General features: G+C 44.7%; 1 protein-coding gene across 1 annotated transcript in view; it reads left to right on the forward strand.

Moving 5' to 3' along the window:
• LOC115477295 overlaps positions 1 to 22,286 on the forward strand; it is a 147,605-nt gene that overhangs the window by 87,649 nt on the left and 37,670 nt on the right. Inside the window, exons 8-9 of the mRNA XM_030214117.1 lie at positions 7,392 to 7,475; positions 8,036 to 8,119. Of these exons, the coding sequence (XP_030069977.1) occupies positions 7,392 to 7,475; positions 8,036 to 8,119 (168 nt within the window). The remainder of the gene's footprint in view (positions 1 to 7,391; positions 7,476 to 8,035; positions 8,120 to 22,286) is intronic.

Consider the following 22,286-nt stretch of genomic DNA (forward strand, 5'->3'; position numbering starts at 1 on the left):
CTGCCTCATACACTTATTTATTCAATATCACAATTCCTCATGTACAAGCTTTTAGAGTGGATAGTGTTCACAATGAGCTCCTTTTATTATTGATCAGGTAGAAGAGATAAGAGTTTTCAGTTTTGGCACTGTATAAGTCATCACAAGAACAAAATATAAGAAAACCAATGGACTGCATTAGGGGCTTATAGCCCATATAGTTATGTTTCAACAAATGAGAGATCTGTATCAAACAAAATGTGTATTTTTATTATTGTGACTTATAAAACCACTTGTCCCTGAAACATGCTCAAAACAGAAAAATCCATTTGTGTATCTAAAATGTAAACCTCTACAAAAAAGATGAAGTGAGGATGTGATTCCATGTGGCCCAATGAAAGGAGAGTTTAATTTTATTTCCATTTACTTGCAATATATTCCATCTTTATAATACCAGGCTTCCCAAGGCAGATTACAACAACAGTTAAGATGAACCTATCAGAAAACAGGATATCCTCACTTAAATTTGGCCATGTATTACTGTATTCTATAAAACAGAATAGAAAAATGAGCACAAAACAGAGTTTATTACTGCTGTTTCTACCAGCTATAATAATTTTTAAGCTGTTTTAGTGATATTCAGTTTTTATTTCATTATATATATCTAGATATGGGAAGCTTTCAAAAGAAATAAAAAAGTTGTCAAATAAACAAAATCTTTTATCCTTCACCTTTTAAGGAACTGCCTATCCATCTGGAACAGTTTTAGATTTATTACAGATGGACCACACGTAGGCACTCCCTTATTTCTAATAATCTTTTGATATTATTTTCAATAGTGTTCTCTATTGTTTTGGGTGAGCACTTTGTACTGCTATGGATTTACAACCTGCTTCACTAACACAGACTACTCAATAATTACTGTGGATTCTTTTGGATTTGTATTAGGTAAATGAGACCTTTATTAGAGGTTTTAAAATCTACAATGATTAACATATAAACAATGATTAAATCATCTAACTAAAAGAAAGCTATAAGACAATATATACATATTATACATACAACATCACTGGTCAGGAACTTCAGGCCCTTATCTCATCAGCTGGGAGGCCCGTTGCAGTGAAAGCCCAAAGTCTCTTTATGACCAGGAACAGTCTTTTCTGCGCAATGCGTCCACCCACAGATGAGCCTCAAAGCTCTGCTGCAACAAGCCCCCCTTTTTATTAAGCTAAAGCTTATTTTCAGAGCCAAGGAAAATTACAGAATGCTTGAGAATAGGTAAACAAGCCATATTGTGGGGATGTGGTCACATGTTTTCAAGTCCAGGTGGCCAATCTGAACTTGAAAACAAGTTCCATCCCCCTCTTCACATACCAAATTAATTAGAGCTGTGTCTTATCTTCTATATTCTAACTTGTTTTCACACAATCAAAGTTAAACAATCATTTTGAAAAAGAATTACTTCTAATCACAAATACAGACCCCAAGTGCACTTGTTGGTCAAGGCATATAGAGTTGAAAAACAATCTCTAAAATCCTTTTTATTACACACTTGCTAAAGTGTGCAATGACCTGTTCCTGGCCAGATCCAAAGGCCTCTATTCTATCCTTATCCTTCTTGATCTATCTGCTGCTTTTGACACTGTTGATCATAGCCAACTCCTTGATACGCTGTCCTCACTTGGATTTCATGGCTCTGTTCTTTCCTGTTTTTCTTCTTATCTCTCCCATCATACCTCTAGTGTATACTCTGGTGGATCCTCCTCCACTTCTTTCCCACTGTCAGTTGGTGTATCTCAGGAATCTGTCCTGGGACCTCTTCTTTTCTCCATCTATACTTCTTCCCTTAGTACTCTGATCTCATCCCATGGTTTTCAGTACCACCTTTATGCTGATGACTCCCAGATCTACCTCTCCACACCAGAAATCCCACTTAGCCATCTTTCTCCTCTTCAATCTGTTCAAAATTCTGCTGCACAACTTATATTCTGCCAGTGTCGCTATGCTCATATTAGCCCTCTGCTCCAGTCCCTATCCATTTCCGTATACAGTTCAAACTCCTCTTATTGACTTATAAGTGCATACACTGTGCAGCTCCTCAGTACCTCTCCACTCTCCCTACACTCCTCCTCGGGAATTCTGTTCACTGGGTAAATCTCTCTTGTTTGCATCCTTCTCCTCCACCGCTAACTCCAGACTCCATTCCTTTTATCTTGCTGCACCATATGCCTGGAATAAACTTCCTGAGCCGATCCGTCAAGCCCCATTTCTGGCTGTCTTCAAATCTAGGCTAAAAGCCCACCATTTTGATGCTACTTTTAACTCCTAACCCTCACTCACTTGTTCAGTACCCTTATTTTATCATCATTCCCTTATCTCTTATTTGTACCGTTTGTCTGTCCTAATTAGATTGTAAGCTCTGTTGAGCAGGGACTGTCTCTTCATATTCAAGTGTACAGCACTGCATACATCTAGTAGCGCTATAGAAATGATAAGTAGTAGTAGTAAGATCTGCCTACTTCTGGCCAGTGGCGTAGCCAGAAGGCAATTTTTGGGTGGGCCAAAAGGTTGGATGGGTGGGCACTAGACAGTGGTTTTCTGGTAAATGTTTAACAACAGGCTTTCTCCCCGGTCCACCTCTGCACCCCCCCCCCCCCCCCCCCGTCCACCTCTGCGCCTCCCCTCAAAATTACAGAGTTGGCTATAGCCGGGGAGAGAGCCTTGGGGGGGGGGGGGGCAATGCATTATTTTCTCCAGGAAAAAATTTTTTAAATGATCCCAGGTTCCAATCTAATTCATGTTTAATGTAGGATAAAATGCCATAAATAAGTAAATAAATATAAACTTTTTGAACACCTGATTCTCAAAGTGGACATATTCCAAACACTATACTGAAGATAAAATGATTTTTTCTACCTTTGTTGTCTGGTGACTTTGTTTTTCTGATCATGCTGGCCCAGTATCTGATTCTGCTGCTATCTGTCCTCTTAATTCCGTTTCCAGGGCTTCCTTTCCATTTATTTCTTTACTTTCCGCCTTTCTTCTTCATTTCTTGCCCTACATCCGTAAGTAAAAGCTGGGTCCTCCGTAGACTTCACTGTCCTGTCCAGTGGATCCAGCTTCTGCCTATTTTCTTCATCCATGTGCAATTTTTCTCCTCTCTTCCTTTTCCCTCATCTCATCTCCTTCCTCACTCTTCTCTCCCCTCCATCCATGTCCAGCATTTCTTCTCTCTCCCTTCTCTCTCCTCCATCCATGTCCAGCAACCTTCCTCTCCCCTGCACCCCTGCTTCTGGCAAGCTCCACCTACTGGCTTCAGGCCACATAATGGGCTAGATAGACTCATGCCGTCTCCTGTTCTCAATCTAACCTCCTTGGGCTATCTTTTGAAGTTAGCCAGGCAAATCACAATGGCTGAAATGTCTTCCTGCTCAGCAGATACATTTTATTTTGAGGAAACTTTTTATTGGGAATAACCTTATTGGGCCAAAAATGTAGGGCCTGATTTAAGATATTGACACCCAAGGGAGGACTTGAGAATGGTAGGGAGGGGAAGTTTCTCCCCCATAAATCATACAACACAGTCCTATAGTAAGCAGAATCAGGCTCCTGTTTAGTCCAGCTATTTGGTTCTTTCACAATTTGGTGCCCTAGGCAGTTGCCAGTGTTGCATATGTCTATATCTGGGCTGGCAAGAAAGGTGGCACTGGGGGTTGCCCTGGGATGTGGTTTCACTTGGCCAACCAGCATGGATAGTCCAAGTAACTCAGATTGGCAAAATGGCATGTGTAAAGTTAAATCAGACAACTATGTGTAAGTTCCCTGCTGTTATTGTACACCTAGGTGGCTGCCTAGTGTAAGCCCAGGATGTTGGTAAGAAAGGACACACAAATAATTTATTTGTTTGGGACTAGGGCTGGGCTCAAATATGACCTGGTAGGTTGATTGCAAGCACAACACCAGACTTTATGTACTGTGAATAATTCAGTCTACATCCGTTATCAACTTGAACCAACAAAACTTTACCTGACTTCAACTGATGAAACCAGATGAAATAGCAATATTTACTGTGTGTGTGTGTGTGGTGGGGGGAGGGAGTTCATGGCTGCCACCAAGAGCATCCTTAAAAATTCAAAATCCCTCCTTCACTTCCATCTCCTTCCAGAGACTTCCCCAAATATCTAGGAGGTTCTGGTGCCAGAAGGCTGAGTTCCTAAGCAAGTGCAGGAAATAAAGTTCTGCAAAAGGGCAGCCTAGGATTTCTAGTGCCACTAAATAAAATGCTTCAGAATTTGCAGGCAGCCTGCTCTCATTGGCTGAAAGTCAAAAACAGAAAAGGTTGCATAGGCATACAGGCTCAAAACTAATATGGGAAGAGCAGGGATAAATTCCTACAGCTAAGAAGGGGAGGGACAGGGAGGGATGTGAAGCAGTTACATGTTCCAATAAGTTACAGGGGGCAGGGAGGAGTTGAAGGGGTAGACCCCTGGATGTATGGATTATGTGTTGACAGTCCAAGCGCTTTTGTGCTTAATTGTAGGGGTAACTGGGCTGCTGTTTTGTCGGTTCCTGTGGTATCAAATGTAAGATCAACATTCTAGAGTGATTTTGCCTTACATGTATTGCTTTGCAAGATGTATTTTGCTTCTTTAATAAAAACATTTAAAGTGAAAAAAAATTCCTACAGCTAATCTGTTTAATTTCTGTCAGTGTTACACTGGTTAACAGAGATGCCAAGGGTGGCCCATCCCAAAACTGGAGATTTATGACCACTTTGCTGGAGAATGAAGGCCAATGAGTGAAGTTTTTCTTGTGGTCCCCTGCCATGTCTAAAACCAGTTCTGGCAGAAGCAGATTCCAAAAACTGACATATTCTAATCATTAAACAGAAAATGAAATTGTTTTTTCTACCTTTGTCGTCTGGTCATTATTTTTCTAATGATTTTGGTCCTAGTCTTTGGTTTCTGCTTTCCTCTGTTTTTTCTTAACTATCTTGCCAGAGTCTCCTTGTCCGTTTGGTTCTGACTGCTTGCCGACTTTATCTGAAGGCTAGTATTGTCCGTCATTAAGGTCTTTTTCAAGACTATCTTCTTGATTGATACATTCAGAAATATTTAACATCCGAAGATTGTTAGATCTTTCCATTCATAAGAGTCCTGATGCAGACCTTTTGGGTCGAAACACAGCATTGTGCCGAATCTTTGATCAATAAACGTTTTTAAGCACAAGATAGTCCCTCCTGCTTCTGGAGTCCGTGGTCCTTTCCCCACTTTTTTCCTCTTCAGTTTGCACTTCTTTTCTCTCCATGTCCACCATCCATCTTCTCGCTGCATCCCTATCTATCCTATCCAGTATCACCCCTGTGTCCTTGCCCCTATCTTCCCGCCATGTTGGGCATCTCCCATCTCTGTGTCCCTATTCTTGCCCTATCCAACATAACTGTTCTGTGTCCCTATGCCCCCTCCCCAGGTGTTGGCATCTCTCTCACTCTCTCTTTCTTTTCCTTCCCTCCTGTCTTCCCCCCCAAGCCAGAATTTCTCCCTCCCTCTTTCATCTCTCTACCCACCACCCAGAGGTCCAGCAAGTGCTCCTCTTCCTCGTTCCTGTTCTGTCTCCCCTTTGCATGTCAAGCACCTCTCCTTCTTCCTTCTTTCCCCATAGATCCTGACATCTCTTCCTCTCCCCCCAAACCACCACCACCTTGGCATCTCTTCTCTCCTCTCCCCCCCCCCACCATCTTGGCATCCTTGCCTTTCTCCTCCCCCAACGCTGTCCCATCCATGTGCAACATTTACCCTCTCCCTTCTCTCCTAGCCAAGTGCAGCATTTCACCCCTCCCTTCATGCACATTTCCCCCACTCTGTACCTTTCCATTGAAGTGCAGCATTACTTCCTCCCCCACCCCCGTTCCCACTCCTTCCATTTATGTGCAGTATGCCTACCCCTTCTTCCTGTATGTATGGCATCTTTCCTTTCCCCTTTTCTCTGCAACCCCCCCCCCCCCCCCAGCATGGGCCCTACAAACTTGCAGGTTTACCAGCAGTGCTTATATCAAGCTGTCTCCGGCCACTCTGAGGCTTCTTTCCCTCTGCCACATCCTGCCTACGTGGCAACAGGAAGTTGCGACAGAGGGCAGGATCCCAGGGCTAGCTAGAGAGGGCTGATATAAGAGTGCTGGCAAACAACTGACTATTTCATTTTTCGCAAATTGCTAAAAACTCAGTTGGTAAGATCATCTCTCACTGACAAAAATAACTGATTCATTGTATAATCTTCAAAATGTACTATTCCTTTTTAATTCTACGCATACTATTTTGTTAATTATATTGCATTTAAACACGTTTCTGACGGTATATCTAATGTAGCTTGAATATGTTGTCAATTGTTCTGCTTGATTGTGAGCCACATTAAACCCAAACTTATTTGGGATAATGTGGGGTACAAATGTCATAAATAAATAAACAGGTGAGTTTGTAGGGCACACGCAGGGGAGGGGGCAGATAAAATGGAATGGGAGATGCCGGACCTGCGGGAGGGGAGGGGAAAGAGAGGTGAGGTAATGCCAGACTTGCGCGGGACACCGGAAGCCAATTAATGAGATTGGGCCCCTTAAGCATGTGAGCTGGAGAAGGGGTCCAGTTGTGTGTGTTACACACCAAATGCTTGTGACTTGGCAAGTCTGGGTTAACTTTAAAAAAAGCAAAAAAAAATAAAAAAAATCACAAAAAAATGGAAAATACACAAAAGTCCCATGAGATGAAACAGAGCCAAAAAACAAGGAGTGGGAACTGGACCAGGCTCTTTGAAAACAGACTCAGGACTCCCAATGTAAAATTAAAGCTGTTTTCAAAGAGCCTCCTACTCCTTGTTTTTTTGGGGGTTAACTTTAAACCAGATATTCAGCCCCACAGAAATGAGCAGAGCAAGTTGCTCAGTTACCTTTACTTGGAAATAACAAGCTAAATTTCAGTGTCTGAAGGGGTTAGAGAAGCTAGAACTGGAGCAGCAGGATAAAACTAATGAGCTCTCAGTGACATTAATTTACTGTTCAGTGAATAAGAGTGAGTGCAGTCAGATTTACTAGGATGACAAGCAAGATTTCCCATTCTACCCCCTTCTCTGCTAGGTTTTTGCTTTGGTGGGCTGCAATTTGTTGCTCTCTCAGAATTTATCTCTAGGAGGAAAACATCCAGACCCAGGGTTTGGCAAACAGATTACACCAGGTGCGGTCATTGCAGCACTGCCCACAATTATTTCCAAGACAGTTTAATTCCCAGGACTCAGGATCCAGAGAGACAGTGCACAATGAGGAGATAGGAGGCTAGAGAGGCAGTGCATTATGGGGAGGGTAGGTACTAGGAGGTATTCTTCTTTATTCCTAACACTTCTCTGTGACTTACTTTTGGATTTAGGGGAGTGAGAAAGCTTCAAGGCCAAAAGAGCCAGATTGGAAGAACAGAGATGGGCTCCTTCACCCAACATGCAAGCAGAATAAGGTGAGGGGCTCAGAAGATGTCATCCTGAATATGTGCTGCACTGACATTATGACACGCAGGAGAATTACACTCTCTGTTCTGGCCATAGATATGTTTGTCATGGTGATCAGACAGCTGCTTGTGTTGTATCCTTAATGTTGATCCCAGAGGCCTTGCTTTCTGTCTTAATGTACAAGTGAATAGTTATATTGATGTGTCTTTGTTGTATACCCAGCTGGTACACTACTAACTGCAGAGCTGCCAAGTTATCCATTCCAGGAGGGAGACTTTTTGACTGGTTCTGGTTTTAAACTTGCATCCCAAAGCAGTGTAGTATTTGTACTCCATGATTCTATCCATTAAAATCAGTGCTGCAGGTCCCATAATGCACCAGGATGAGGTTTGCAGAAATCCAGGACTAGCCAAAAAGTCTTCCTCCTGGAATGGGTAAGTTGGCAGCTCTGTAACTGGGTGACTGAGGGTTTTTTGTGGGTTTTTTTTTAATTCTTGATCAACCATGCAGATTTTAAACTTTAAATCAGGATAAATTCATGTTGTTTTAATTTGTTAAATTTCCCTAGACCAATCAGAAGCTGGCTAAGAGCCCTATGGCTGAAAAGAGGCACTGGGAGAATGTCTTAAAACCAGTTGGAAAATCTAATCAGGTGAGGCAGAGGACACAGGTAAGATAGCATTACACAAGATATTGCTCACCCTTTCCACCTCCCCATCTATAGCAGAGCTGCCAAGTTACCCAGGTTCAGGAGGAAGACTTTAGCCAGTCTTGCTTTTGAATTTACATCCCGAAGCAGGTTGGTATTTGTAATCCCTGATTCTGACAATTGAAATCAGGGATTACATGCATCAAGCTAGAGCTGTCAAAAATCCAGAAAAGGTCTAAAATTTCTCTTATGGTACTGGGGGGCCCTTTTACAGAAGGGCAGTAAGCCCAATGCGGGCTTACCGCTCGCTCTTTCGGGACTACCGCTGGCCCAATGCGGCCACTGGCAGTAGTCCTGCCCTGAGCGTGCCATTTCCGGGGAAAAAAGAAATCCCTGGAAATGGCTTGCGCGGCGATAACCCAGTGGGAATCAGGCATTACTGTGCACTGGCCAGTTACCATAGGAGCCCTTATCGCCACCTCGGTGATGGTAAGGGCTCTCCGTTGCATAGCCATGCGGTAAGAGTTTTCTTACTTCATGGCCATGTGTACCTGGGGTCTATTTACCCGCTATGGTACAAAGGGCCCTGGGGCGCGGGAAAAACGGCCCCTGCTGCCAGCACAGGGACCTTTTTCCCACAGCTTGGTAAAAGGCCCCCTGGGTGAGTTGACAGCTCTGGGCTGGAGTTTGAATGTATGCATACCTGTTCTGCTTGTGTACAAAAAACTAGTCCAAGAATTGAATTATACACAAGGGATATTGCAATCAAACACACAAATATCCCAGCATCATATCAAATTTTCTAACTTCACTTGCATTAACAAAGTAGTAATATGGACCATCAGAAGGTTACTTGCAATTTCAGCAGTGTTCTATCGCCACACATCCTTCTTGGTCCATGTTGCAATCTGAAAACTTTTGTGGTAACTACTTGTATCTGAAGTTCAAAATTAAGAAACTTGTCAAAGATTATTCCTAAGTTCAGATTCTAAAGTATATGAGATTTTTATCAATTACCAGATTTTTTTTTATCAAGCACCAGAATACCTTAATACCAGGAATTTCTTTTCCTATTTAATTTCAATCTAGATATTGTAGCCCAGGATTCCAAAACATTTAAGCCATTCTGGATTTTGGGTAAAATCCCTTGTAAATCATTTATGAATGGAATAGTAATGGTGATATAATCGTCATATACTATACAATACATGTCTTATATTCCGCAGTATCTCCATATAGATTCATTGAGGATTACAAAATAGAAAAACATCCCAAACGGATGGAATTACATAGTACTGGTAGAATCCAAAAACAGTACAATTAAAACATATCATAAATTTGTCTATATCCATATCTGAAAACAGATAAGTCTTCAAACTTTTTCTAAATAAAGGAAAAGAGTAAGCGGATTTTACATAATTCAGTATCCTATTCTAGACTTTCACAGGCAAATATTTAAGGGGCTCTTTTACTAAAGGGTTGCCGCACAGCAACCTGGAGCTACTTCTGGCCCAATGCGGGTGCCAGCGGTAGTTCCACCCCCAGTGCATGCCATTTCTGGCGCTAGTGGAAATATTTAAAAAGTAGTTCCGCAGGAGGTTACCCGGCGGTAATCGGGCAGCATTGCGCGCTGCCCAGTTACTGCTGCGGCTAGCGTGGGAGCCCGTAAATGCTCTCCCTGAAATGGCTGCTTGGCAAGTGCAAACTTACCACACGGCCATTTCATTTTTTGGCCTTTTTACCTGCTGCTGTAAAAGGGGCCCTGGTGCGTGGCAAAAACAGATGCCGCAGCTTAGTAAAAATGCCCCTAAAAGAGGAATCCAAATATCTCTTTAATTTCATTCCTTTACAGCTCAGAAAGACCAAAGTATAAGAATGGGCTATTTGAGAAGCCCTACTGGAAGATAATAAAAGACAGTACTGTACTTTATTAAACTCACTGGATTTTGACTTCAAGTGATTTAAAAATCATATAAGCAATCTTAAAATTTATATGAGAGGAAACTGGAAGCCAGTGCAATTTCTTAAGAAGAGGAGATGCTCTCTCAAATTTATTCAATTTAAAAATTAACCTAGCTGCCGTATTTTGAAGTAATCTCCTCAATAGCTTTATAGTAATTCCCCCATATAAAGAGTTACAGTAATCCATGTAAGATAAAAGAATTGCCTGAGAAATGGAAATGCTCTCAAAATTTAGTACAGAAGTATGTAAGTATTGCCATACAGGGACAGACCAAAGGTCAATCAAGCCCAGCATCCTGTTTCCAATAGTGGCCAATCCAGGTCACAAATACCTGGCAAGATACCAAAAAAGTACAAGTATTTAAATTTCTTAACAAGAGCATTAATCTGATCCTCCAGAATTACATAAGTACATAAGTAATGCCACACTGGGAAAAGACCAAGGGTCCATCGAGCCCAGCATCCTATCCACGACAGCGGCCAATCCAGGCCAAGGCACCTGGCAAGCTTCCCAAACATACAAACATTCTATACATGTTATTCCTGGAATTTTGGATTTTTCCCAAGTCCATTTAGTAGCGGTTTATGGATTTGTCCTTTAGGAAACCATCTAACCCCTTTTTAAACTCTGCCAAGCTAACCGCCTTCACCTCGTTCTCCGGCAACGAATTCCAGAGTTTAATTACGCGTTGGGTGAAGAAAACTTTTCTCCGATTTGTTTTAAATTTACTACATTGTAGTTTCATCGCATGCCCCCTAGTCCTAGTATTTTTGGAAAGCGTGAACAGACGCTTCACATCCACCTGTTTCACTCCACTCATTATTTTATATACCTCTATCATGTCTCCCCTCAGCCGTCTCTTCTCCAAGCTGAAAAGCCCTAGCCTCCTTAGTCTTTCTTCATAGGGAAGTCGTCCCATCCCCGCTATCATTTTAGTCACCCTTTGCTGCATCTTTTCCAGTTCCACTATATCTTTCTTTAGATGCGGCGACCAGAATTCAACACAATACTCAAGGTGCGGTCTGATATTTTAGCTAGAATTTAGATTTATATTTTCAATTTTTATGTTTCAACAATTTTTATTGATGTACACATCGTATCACAACCAGAATCAGGGGTCTACAACAATTCGCCCCAGATGCTTCCAACCTTACAAACAGTGATAACATCATTCATCAATCTTTTAAACATTTTCTCCCCTCCCTTCCTCCCAGTCCCCATGAATCTCCCAAATGAGCCCTGTACTCTTCTGGGCCCCATTGGCGTCTCTCCCCTTCCCCTCCCCCCCTCCCCTCCCCCCCCCTACTTCCCTCCAAAGGAGCATAATCTCCCCTCTACTTCAACAATGAGAGCCATAGGTACAAATATATAATCTTATATTTAACAGGTAAAATTCAAAAGCAGACTGCGTCCTCGCGGGCTTAACGTATCTATATATCCATTCCAAACTTGCATAAAGGCCTGTTTCTTTTTGGGGGATCCCCGCGTCTCTCTGGCCTCCCAGGTGGCTAGCAAATGAATTTGATTCCTCCATTGCCAGTAGGACGGGGGATCTGGAGAAACCCAGTGTTGTAGTATAGTTTTCTTGGCCACTAAACATACTTTTCGACACCAAGTCCTTATCCCCTTATCCAGCATCCGAAAACCTGAATGTGTATCTAAAATATTGTGGTCCCAGGATCCCTTTATTACCCTTCCCGCTATAGTAGACATATACGTCTGGATCCGACTCCAGAAAGCTCTGATCTTTACACAACCCCAAAATGCATGATACAATGTATGTACTGTAGCATTACACTTAACACATCTATCACTACTTCTGGGGTTTATATGTGCAAGTTGCTGTCTGGAGAAATAAGCTCTCATTACTCCTCGGTATCCACTTTCTCTCAACCTCTCATCTACCGTAAGGGCAGGAATACTTCTCAGAGTGGCTCTTACATCCCAATTCCCTAAATTCCCTCCAGAATCCTTTTCCCACATGTGCTTAATGGACTGAAAGTCCTTGGGTGTGGAAATTAATGTTAATGCCCTATGTATAGCCGACACTGTTACCCCAGTAATCTCCAATTTTTGGAAGAAATCTCTCACTTTCTCCTCCGTTTTCAACTGCAAAGCTGGTTGGTCCAAACTAAGAATGTAGTGCTTAATCTGAGCATATGCAAACCTATCTCCCCAATGTGTACCTAGTCTGGTTTGTATCATTTCAAATTCTATCATCTTCCCTTCCCCATCCAACATGTGTTCTATCCTTGAAATCCCCTGGGCTTCCCATCTTAGAAATGCCACGTTTTCCCGTCCCGGATCGAAGTTCAAATTACCCCTTATAGATAATAATCCAGTGATTGTGGCCTTTCCCCTCATAAGTTTCATGAACCCTCTCCAAGTCTCTCTCAATGGCTGTAATATCACACAGTGTTTAAGGTTTATCGGCAGGTTTCGCCGTTCTTGATGCAAAAGTGTTAAAGGGTCGTAGGGCGAGAAGTATTCTTGTTCAATCTCTAATGGGGTGTATTCACTTGTCTGATTCACCCAGTCTCCTATATGCCTCAGTAAACAGGCACAGTTGTAACTACGAAGGTCCGGTAAACCCAGTCCTCCATTTTGCCAGCCCCCCATCAAAAAATGCATTTTCAATCTGGGCTTTTTCTTTGCCCAGCAGAATTGGCTAAAAGCCCTGTTAACCTTCTTCAAGTCCTTCTGCAATAGACGGAGGGGTAGTGTTTGCATGGCGTAGAGCCATTTAGGAAAAATCATCATGCGAATTAAATTTATTCTGCCTCTCAAAGATATGGGTAATCCCGCCCAATTACCTAGATGTTTCTTCGTGTCCGTTAATAGGCTATTTATATTAAGCGAGTATAACTGTTTGGTGTCCATAGTCAATCTAATCCCTAGATATTTGAATGAGTCTTTCGCCCAACTCAGGGGAAATTCTCGTCTCCATCCCTTCTTTACTTCGTCTGAGGAGGCTAATGCCTCCGATTTTAGGAGGTTCAATCTAAAACCCGCATAGTCTCCATATTCTTCAAACGTTTCCATTAAATTAAGAAGGGAATCCTGGGGCTCCGTAATCATCACTAGTAGGTCGTCAGCAAAAGCTGCTACTTTAAATTGATGTTTACCAATGGGCATCCCTTTTATCAAAGGGTTTTCTATGATGGTACGGATCAAGGGGTCCAACGTCAGTACAAAGAGTAAAGGAGATAATGGGCACCCCTGTCTGGTACCTCTTCTTATCGGGAACGACTCTGTCTCCAATCCATTGACTCGAATTGTAGCCCTCGGTTCATGATATAACGCTTTAATGGCTGAAGTGAACCGTCCCGTAATTCCGTATCTTTCTAACGTGGCAAAGAGAAACTCCCAATGCACTCTATCGAACGCTTTTTCTGCGTCAAAGCTGATAAGTAGTGCTGGTGTGTTATTTCTTTTTCTCATCTCCAATGCCCCTAATATTCGTCTTAGATTCTTTGCAGACGTCCTCCCTTTTACAAACCCTACTTGTGTCTCATGGATTAACTTTGGCAGCACTTTCGCTAACCGGTTTGCCATTATTTTTGCTAACAATTTCACCTCAACATTTAACAATGATATTGGTCTATATGATTCCGGAACCAGTGGGTCCCTACCAGGTTTTGGTATAACTGTAATTTGTGCCCTAGAAAGATTGAATGGCAAACGCTCTGTATCTATTATCTGATTAAAGTACTTAGCAAGCGTGGGAGTAATGCTCTCTCTCATAAGTTTATAAAACTCCATACGCATCCCGTCCGGTCCTGGAGCCTTCGACAATTTCCCTCTCGTTATTTCCAGCTCTACTTCCTCTTCTTGAATTGGACTATTCAACACTTCTCTCTCACTTTGCGTTATTTCTGGGAGTTGTAATGTATCTAAATAAAGAGAGCCCTGGAGGCCTTGGTCAACTGGCGTTTCATATAATTGTTCATAGAATCTGGCAAAGATTTCTCCTATCTGCTCATCTTGCCGTACCATCTGTCCCTGGTTATTTCTCATTTGTAGTATCTTCCTGTTTTGTGACTTAGGCTTAGCCAAGCGAGCCATCATGCGACCTGATTTATTACCATATCTATGTAATTGGAATCTATAATAAGTTTGTGATTTAGCCGCTCTCTTATGCAGTAGTTCATTCAGGGCCACCTGCAACTCCAGTAACTTAGTGCGTTGCTCAGGCTGATTTGTCTTCCCATATGACTGTCTTGCCCTACAAATCATAGAACTCAATCTTAGTATTTCTCTATTTCGGGCCTTTCGGACATGATGTGTGTGACTAATAATTTCTCCTCTAAGCACCGCCTTGGCGGCATCCCAGAACAGTAAAGGGTCAGTCTCGTGTTCCTTGTTAATGGTCTTATATTCCTCCCAACTCTTCTGAAGCCTTTCACCCAACTGTCTATCTGTAGATAATTCCAGTGGGAACTGCCAGAATTTTTGTTTAGGCTTTCTAGTAGGCACCTCCCACTCCATATATACCCAGGCATGATCTGAAATCGTGTAGGGTCCTATATTGGTTGTGGCTACCTGTCCAAACAGATCTCTAGTGACCAGGAAATAGTCTATTCTAGCTTGTGATGCATGAGCTCGAGAATGATGTGTAAAATCCCTCTCCAAGGGGTGTAGCATCCTCCATATATCAATCAAGTCTATCATTTTCCCCAGTCTTTTTAATCCCTGGTTAGATGCTACCACATCCCTCCTCTGTCCTTGGGAGCTGTCTATCGTTTGTTCCCATACTGTGTTAAAATCTCCCCCCACTATTATAGGTGACCCAGCATATTTCATCAGATGTCCTATCACCGAGTTATAAAATTTTTTGTCATACTGATTTGGTGCGTATACATTGCAGATCACACATTTATGCCCATCTATGTCTAGCTCTACTATGACATATCTCCCCCCGGGGTCTATCATGAGGGTTTTCACTGTGGCCGCCACTCCTTTGCGGACTAAAATCGCCACTCCTCCTCTTTTTCCCAGAGCATTTGCCGCTATGCACTCTTGTACCCACCAGGTGCGCAGCTTAGCGTGTTCTTCCTGACTTAAGTGTGTCTCTTGTAACAGTGCCACATCTATTTTATATCTTTGCAATTGCTGTAGGATTTTGGATCTCTTAATGGGTGAATTGATCCCGCCTACGTTCCAGGTGATCAGTTTAACCATGGAATCTTGGTTGGTCTGCGACTAATATTGCATGCTTTCTTGCTCCTAACTCTACCCGGTGGGCATCCCAGCCACTGCCCTCCCGGGACAAAATTTGTGTTGTACCCATAGACTCGTCGAACATTACTCCTTCCCTCCCTTTTGCCTGAACCTCCTCCCCTCACTTGATTCCTCTTTCTTCTTTTAATGTATCCGTCACTCTTCCCATTCCCCCCCTCCCTCCCCCCATTCCTATCCCTATCCCTCCTCCCCTTTACTCCCTCCCATCCCCTCATCCCCTCCTCCCCTCCTTTGACCGTTCCCTGATAGGGACTCATCACGTATAGTCGCCCCCCAACCTCTCTCCCTCATTTTCCCCCCTATACACTGCTTGCCGTTTTTTTTAAGAAAACCCCGGGTCCCTCCTTCCTCCCATTATGTCTGTTTTTGTCTCTTTATAACCGTGGGAGTGAGGAAACAATAAATCTAACAGATTAACCTTTAAACATTTGAACATACATATATATTCTTATAACTCGCCCATATTCTCATACATACTTTACTCACTCCTTTTTTCCGTCCTTCCTCCCCCTCCCAAGCCATATACTTGACCTCCTGCTAACATAGTCTCTCAAACCTGTTAACTTTATATCAACTCCGGTTATTTCCTCTAGTAGTCCAAGACTATCCTCTGTATCAATAGTTACCAGACATAAATGTCCATATATTCCATATATTCCATATTGACTCTTGGCGTCCTTTTTTGCCAGTACTCAATCCGGTAAGCCTCCGCTCCGATTACTCCTCTCCTCCTGTTCCATCTGATCCACAAACTCCCTGGCTTCTTCTGGCTTTTCAAAAGTGCGAGTCGTTCCTTCGTGCATTATCCTTAAGACCGCTGGATACATCAAGGTAAAGCGTTTCTTCATTGCAAATAATTTGGAACAAATGGGTGAAAAAGCTTTCCTCTTTCCCGCCACTCCCACTGAGTAGTCTTGAAAACATATAATCCGTTTGTTTTCAAATGTTAGATTCTTCTCTCCTCGTGAGGCTTGTAAAATCCACTGCTTATGGGCAAAGTTTAACACCTTCAATATGACCACCCGAGGTCGAGAATCTGTATCTCTGCGTGTCCCCAAGCGGTGTGCCCTTTCTATCCTTAGTGGGCCTAGATCAGGGGGAAATCTCACTTGCTCCATTAACCAGCGCTCCAGAGCCGATGTTAGATCTCTACCTCCCAGCTTTTCCGGTAGGCCCACCAATCGGAGGTTGTTTCTGCGGGACCTATTTTCCAAGTCCTCTATCTTTTGTTCCAATGTCTCTACTGTTCGTAAAAGTGTATTTTGTGTCTCTTCTACTACAGTAACCCGGTCTTCTACCTCTCCGGTCCTAGTCTGGAAGGCAACACATTCGCGTGTGAGATCCTCCATTCTCGTTTGTAATTTCTCCAATTTCGTGTCAATTGGTGTGAGGCGTCTTTCAAGTAGATCTTCTAGGACCGCGGTCATCTCTGTCGTTATTTCTGAGACCCAGATCGACGCTACTGTCGGGTCCGCGCTGCTGGGTACGGCGGCCATCTTAGAATCCGTTGCCTTTTGGCGCAGCTTATCTTTCTGAGCCGTTTTAGCCGCCATCTCCCTTCGCTTTTGTTCTATTAATTCCGTATCCGAAATCAGCTCTTTTTCCCCTTCCAGGAATAGCTTACAGCAAGTCAGAATCGTGTTTCAATGCGCGTGGGGGAGAGGTCAGGCGCCGGAGCAGCGTTCAGGTGCTACCACTCTCCAGCATGGCGTCACGTGATCTCTATATTTTCAATTTTTAAAGTTTCACCTGTGGCAAGCTGCAAATCCCCAAACCATACAACATTGGTTTTCTGTCTGTTGAGCTTTAAAAAGTTCTTATGGACCCATGAATCAACCAGAAGACTATTCTTACCCAACATATCCCTAGTATTCTCAAAAGTGTCCAATGCTGGACAAAGAAGAAATATATCATCAGTGTTAAGACATACATTAGAATACCAAGAGAAGTTAAAATCTCACCTAACGGCCTCATATCAACATTAAATAACAAGAGGGAAAGAGATGACCCCTGAGGGACGCCACAACCAGGCAACCAAGATACAGAGACAACCCCATTCTTCTGAACCCTATATGATCTTTTCCTTAAAAAATCCTCAAACCATTTGATCACCTTACCAGCAACACCCCATTCACTAAGGAGCCATTTTACAATGCTGTGGTAGAGCTACTGTGGTGTTGGCGTTGTACCAATCCGGCACAGCTGCTGGCCCACCGCGGGAGCTGTTGGAAGTGCCACCCCCAGCACGCACTAAATAGGAGACGATAAGGGCTCCCCAGGAAATGGCTACGCAGCAAGTTTGTACTTACCGCACAACCATTTCCTTAAAACAAATCTGCTTTGGTAAAAGAGGCCTCGGCACACAGCAAATCCACATGCTGATGCCACTGCAGGGCCGCTTTTAGCGCAGCTTGGTAAAAGGGCTCCTAAGCCTATAAAGCATCAATGAAAGGTCCATTGCATCAAAGGCTGATAAAATATCAAACTGTAGAACAGCTTGGCCACCCCTACTCAAAATATCCTTAATCTCAGTAGTCAGAGTCTATAATAATGATTCTGTACTATGTAGCAGGCAGAATCTATGTTCAGAAAAATGTAATGAATCATTAATAAAATAAAATCATGTCATTGTTGATAAACTGTGAATTGCATTAGTTTAGCTAACCAAGGAATACCCGCTACCAGTCTACATTTATCAACTACTAGTAAAAAAGGCCCATTTCTGTCAGAAATGAAACGGTCGCTAGCAAGGTTTTCCTCGGAGTATATGTTTGAGAGAGAGAGAGAGAGTGTGTGTGTGTGAGAGATGGAGAGTATGATAGACAGAGAGTGTGTCAGAGAGAGTGTATGTGAGAGACAGAGAGTGAGTGAGTGTGTGCCCCCCCTCCCTTTATAGTTTGAGGCCCCCCTTCCACCCCACCTCTCTGGTCTCAGGGCCCCCCTCACCCCCTGCCTCCAGTCACCCATGTCCTCTCCCCTGCCCCCCCTCCAGCCACCCAGGCTGACGTCACTCACAGCTGATTCCCAGGCAGGGGGAGGAGTAGGGAAACACGCGGAACAAGTGGCAGGGAGTGGCACATCAAACAACGACCCTCCTCTCCCCTGTCCCCCTTCCAGCCACCCATGTTCTGTGACCCTCCTCTCCCCCTGGCCCCCCCTGCAGCAGGGGCGTAGCCAGACACCCAATTTTGGGTGGGCCTTGGCCCAAGAATGGGTGGGCAGAAGAACTCCACCCTGTCCCACAAGTGGTTTGGTCTCTCCCTCTCACCTGTATGCCATATGGTCTCTCATACATCTCCCCTCTCCCGCATACCTTTTAAATAGCAGATTTTTACTGGCAGCAAGCAGCAACTAATACACACTGCTCATCCTATGGCAATACATCTGAGAGAAGGCTGTGGGGCTGGTGCAAGCAGTATGTATCAGTCACTTGTCACTGCAGGCGAAGATCTGCTTTTTACAAGGTTTGTAGGAGGAGGGACAGGTGTTTGGGAGTTTTTGGCTGGTGGGGCTTGGGGATCCCTGCCAGCCACATCATAAGTGTGCTGCTACTGGGTAGGCCTGAGCCCAAAGTGGGTGGGCCTGGGCCCACCCAGGCCCACCCTTGGCTACGCCACTGCCCTGCAGCCACCCATGTCCAGCGACCCTACTCTCCCCCTGCCCCCCTCCAGCCACCCATGTCCAACGACCCTCCTCTTCCCTGCCCCCCTCCAGCCACCCATGTCCTGCGACCCTCCTCTCCCCCTGCCCCCCCTGCATCCATCCATGTCCAGCGACCATACTCTCCCCCTGCCCTCCCTCCAGCCACCATGTCCAACGACCCTGCTCTCTCACCTGCCCCTCCTTCATCCACTCAGGTTGTGTAACCAATTCTTCGAGGCAGGCAGGAAAGATCTCTGGTCCTGCCTGCCCGCTGCTGGCGCTGGTGCTGACGCTCCCCCGCTGCCGGATCGCTGTTCAAAATGGCACCGAGACTTCCAATGGTGGACTCGTGAGACTTCTGCTGGTCAGGGGTGGGAGGCTGTTCGGGAGTGGGGCCTGCAAAGATCCTGGCTTTGGTCAGGCTCTAGTGCATAGAGTTAGGTAAGAAGGGACTGTAGGCAAGCACAGGAAATATAAAAACTCCTTGGCAACTTCACAGCCCTTGTAGTGTAGAGTACTCCCCCTCCCAAATCACCCAGAACCTCACCACCCACCTCAGAAAATTTAGGCAGGGGTGATGCCCACTTGCTCCTGCCTCTGATTCACCACCAGAGGCAACCTACCAAATGAAATAAGACTTATTGCCTTATTTGCTAGACTGACCCCTAGTGGTGTGTTGCAATGCACTGTCAGGATTCAGGCATCACCATTTTTAATGACGGTGCTGGAGGCAGGATCAATTGAGCATCACTCCTGCCTCTTTACTTTCTGAGGTGGGTGATGAAGGTCTGGAGGATTTGAGGAGGGGAGGAGGTACACTAGACTTCCAGGGATTTTTTTAAGGTGGGGAGAGTCATGTCAGGGGAACACTAGACTAGCAGGGATTTTGTTTGTATGTTAGGAGCAGAGGGATTGGGTCAGGAAGAAAAGGGAGGGAGGGAGGGAAGTGGGGTCCATTGGATTACCAGGTAGTTTTGTGGTAATGGGGGTTGCTCCGGTTCCCCCCCACCCCCACCCCTGGACTCACTTTGTTCTTCTGACGGACCACCTGGCAGCCTGTTCGGGGGTTCAGAGGCATCACTGTCCTAGGAGGCTGCTTGTGCATTTGTCACCCACGCCTCAGGGCGTCCCTTAGGCCCAGCGTTGAGGCCATCGTACTTCACCGGCAGGAGCCTTCTTGCATAGGCGTGGTCGTGCTGAAGAAGATACTTTAAAGAGTCAGCATCCAGACGCAGAGCCCAGTGCTTACATCACCTGGCTGGGAACATTTAAGGCAGACAATCCTCCTCACCCTTGCCTTCACAATGGGCCATCCTGCTTGCCTTAGCACTCCTGTCTCCAGCCCTGGTTCCTGTCTGCCACCCTGGTTCCTATCTTCAGGTTTGGTTCCTGTTTCGAGCCCTGTTTCATTTCCAGCCTTAGTTCCTGCTTCACTTTGAATTATTAACAACTTCCAGGTCCCAGTCCTGCCAGGCCTGCCCCCAAGGGTTCTTTTTAGAGCCACCCCAGGTCCCGGTTCTGTTGGGCCTTGTCCCCAAGGGCCCTTTTCAGGGCCACCTCAGATCCTGGTCTCACCGGGCCTGCCCCTAAGGGCTCTTCTCAGAGCCACATGTGAGCCTCTACTTGCAGTGACTTGCCTGCCATCAACTGGGGCACTCCAGACCATCGGCACCCAGTCCACGACCCAAGGGGCTCACCCATCCTGAAGCATGACAGATTGTGAAGGTCATGAAGTCAGGTGTGTCACCGGCCTTGCAGTTGCTCTAACAACTGGCCCTTCAGCTTCAACAACTCTCAGGCTCAGTTCAAGAACTGCCTACTCGCATGGACCACCTTTTAGATGTTGGCAACACCTCAGGCCTGTGCTCTGGTGTGCCTTTCCTATTGCAGTGTCAGGGATACAGCTCGCAGCTCCTCGCTACAAAGGGAATCCCAAAACCTATAGATGTTTTCTTAACCAATGTATGATAATTTTTGAACTTCAAGCCTGAGACTTCATTTTTGATAAAGCCTGGTGGCCTACATCATATCTCTCCTGTCAGGCCAAGCCTTAGCCTGGGCATTTCCTCTCTGGGAGTTTGCTTAATAGTTTGGATGGATTCCTTGATCAATTCCGCAGGGTTTTCAAAGAACCCGGAAAAGCCTCCTCTGCAACTGCCAAGCTTCTTAACCTAAGGCAAGGTTCCCAAACTCTTGTGAACTGTGCAATCCATTTCCACATGTTAGCTGCTCAAGTGAATTGGAACAGTGATCTTCCTTCATCCCTAGATGAGCTCATCTGCCTCTGCAATCAAGTGGATATTCATTTTCAGGAGCGGACTGTAGAATGATTAATCTGGCACCTAGCTTCCAATGTGCCCTGCAGGTGCCTAAAAAGACTCCTCCTTGCAATTCAGGGGAGCCTATGCAACTGGACCACTCCATTCTTTCGGAACAGGAAAAGCAGAGACACCAATCTCTGAAGTTGTGTCTGTATTGTGGGGAGAAAGGTCACTATGCTCTCAGAAGCCCCAAGAAGTTGGGAAATTATTGGGCCTACCCCTGGCAGGAGAAACGGCGCTAGGTTCCTTTGTTTGGATTCCCTGCATGCAATTTCTGGTCTCCGCATCTCTATTTTGACCAAATATTGGCTACTGTGGAGGTCTTCATCGATTCTGAAGCAGGGGGGAACTTCATCAATGAGGACCTTGTCCGGCACTACAACATCCCTACCTAGGAACTTTCCAAGGCTATTCTAGTCTTCTCGGTATATGGGAGTATTCAGGGGCATATTAAAGTCAAGATGGTACCCCTTTGCCTGTGAATTGGGGCCCTCCACAGAGAGGCTATTACCTTGTACGTCATTCAGACAGCAGTTAACCCCATTATATTAGATTCCCTGGCTTCAAAAACATAATCCAGAAATAGACTGGAGCAGTGGGGAGCTCTCAGCCTGGAGTGCATTTGCCAACACTGTTGTCTTGACTCTGCTTCTGGCTATGGCCATAGCCATCTTGGGGATGGAGACCTTGGACAGGCTTATAGGGCTTATGCCGATGTGTTCTCCATGAAGCAGGCCAGGACCTTTCCCCCACATCAGGAATATGATTGCCCCATTGAACTGCCGGGCAAGATTCCACCTAGGGGAAAGATTTACCCCTTTTCCATTCAGGAGATGCATGCTATGTCGATCTACTTTGCAGATAACCTACAGAGGGGTTCCATCCAACTCTCCACTTCCCCAGCTGGGGTGGGCTTTTTTTGTGGGGAAAAAGGATGGCACTCTATGCCCTTGTATTGACTACCGTGGGTTGAATGTCATTACGATCGAGAATAAATATCCGC

The sequence above is a fragment of the Microcaecilia unicolor genome, chromosome 1 (genome assembly GCF_901765095.1).
Source record: "Microcaecilia unicolor chromosome 1, aMicUni1.1, whole genome shotgun sequence".
Lineage (NCBI taxonomy): Eukaryota > Metazoa > Chordata > Amphibia > Gymnophiona > Siphonopidae > Microcaecilia > Microcaecilia unicolor.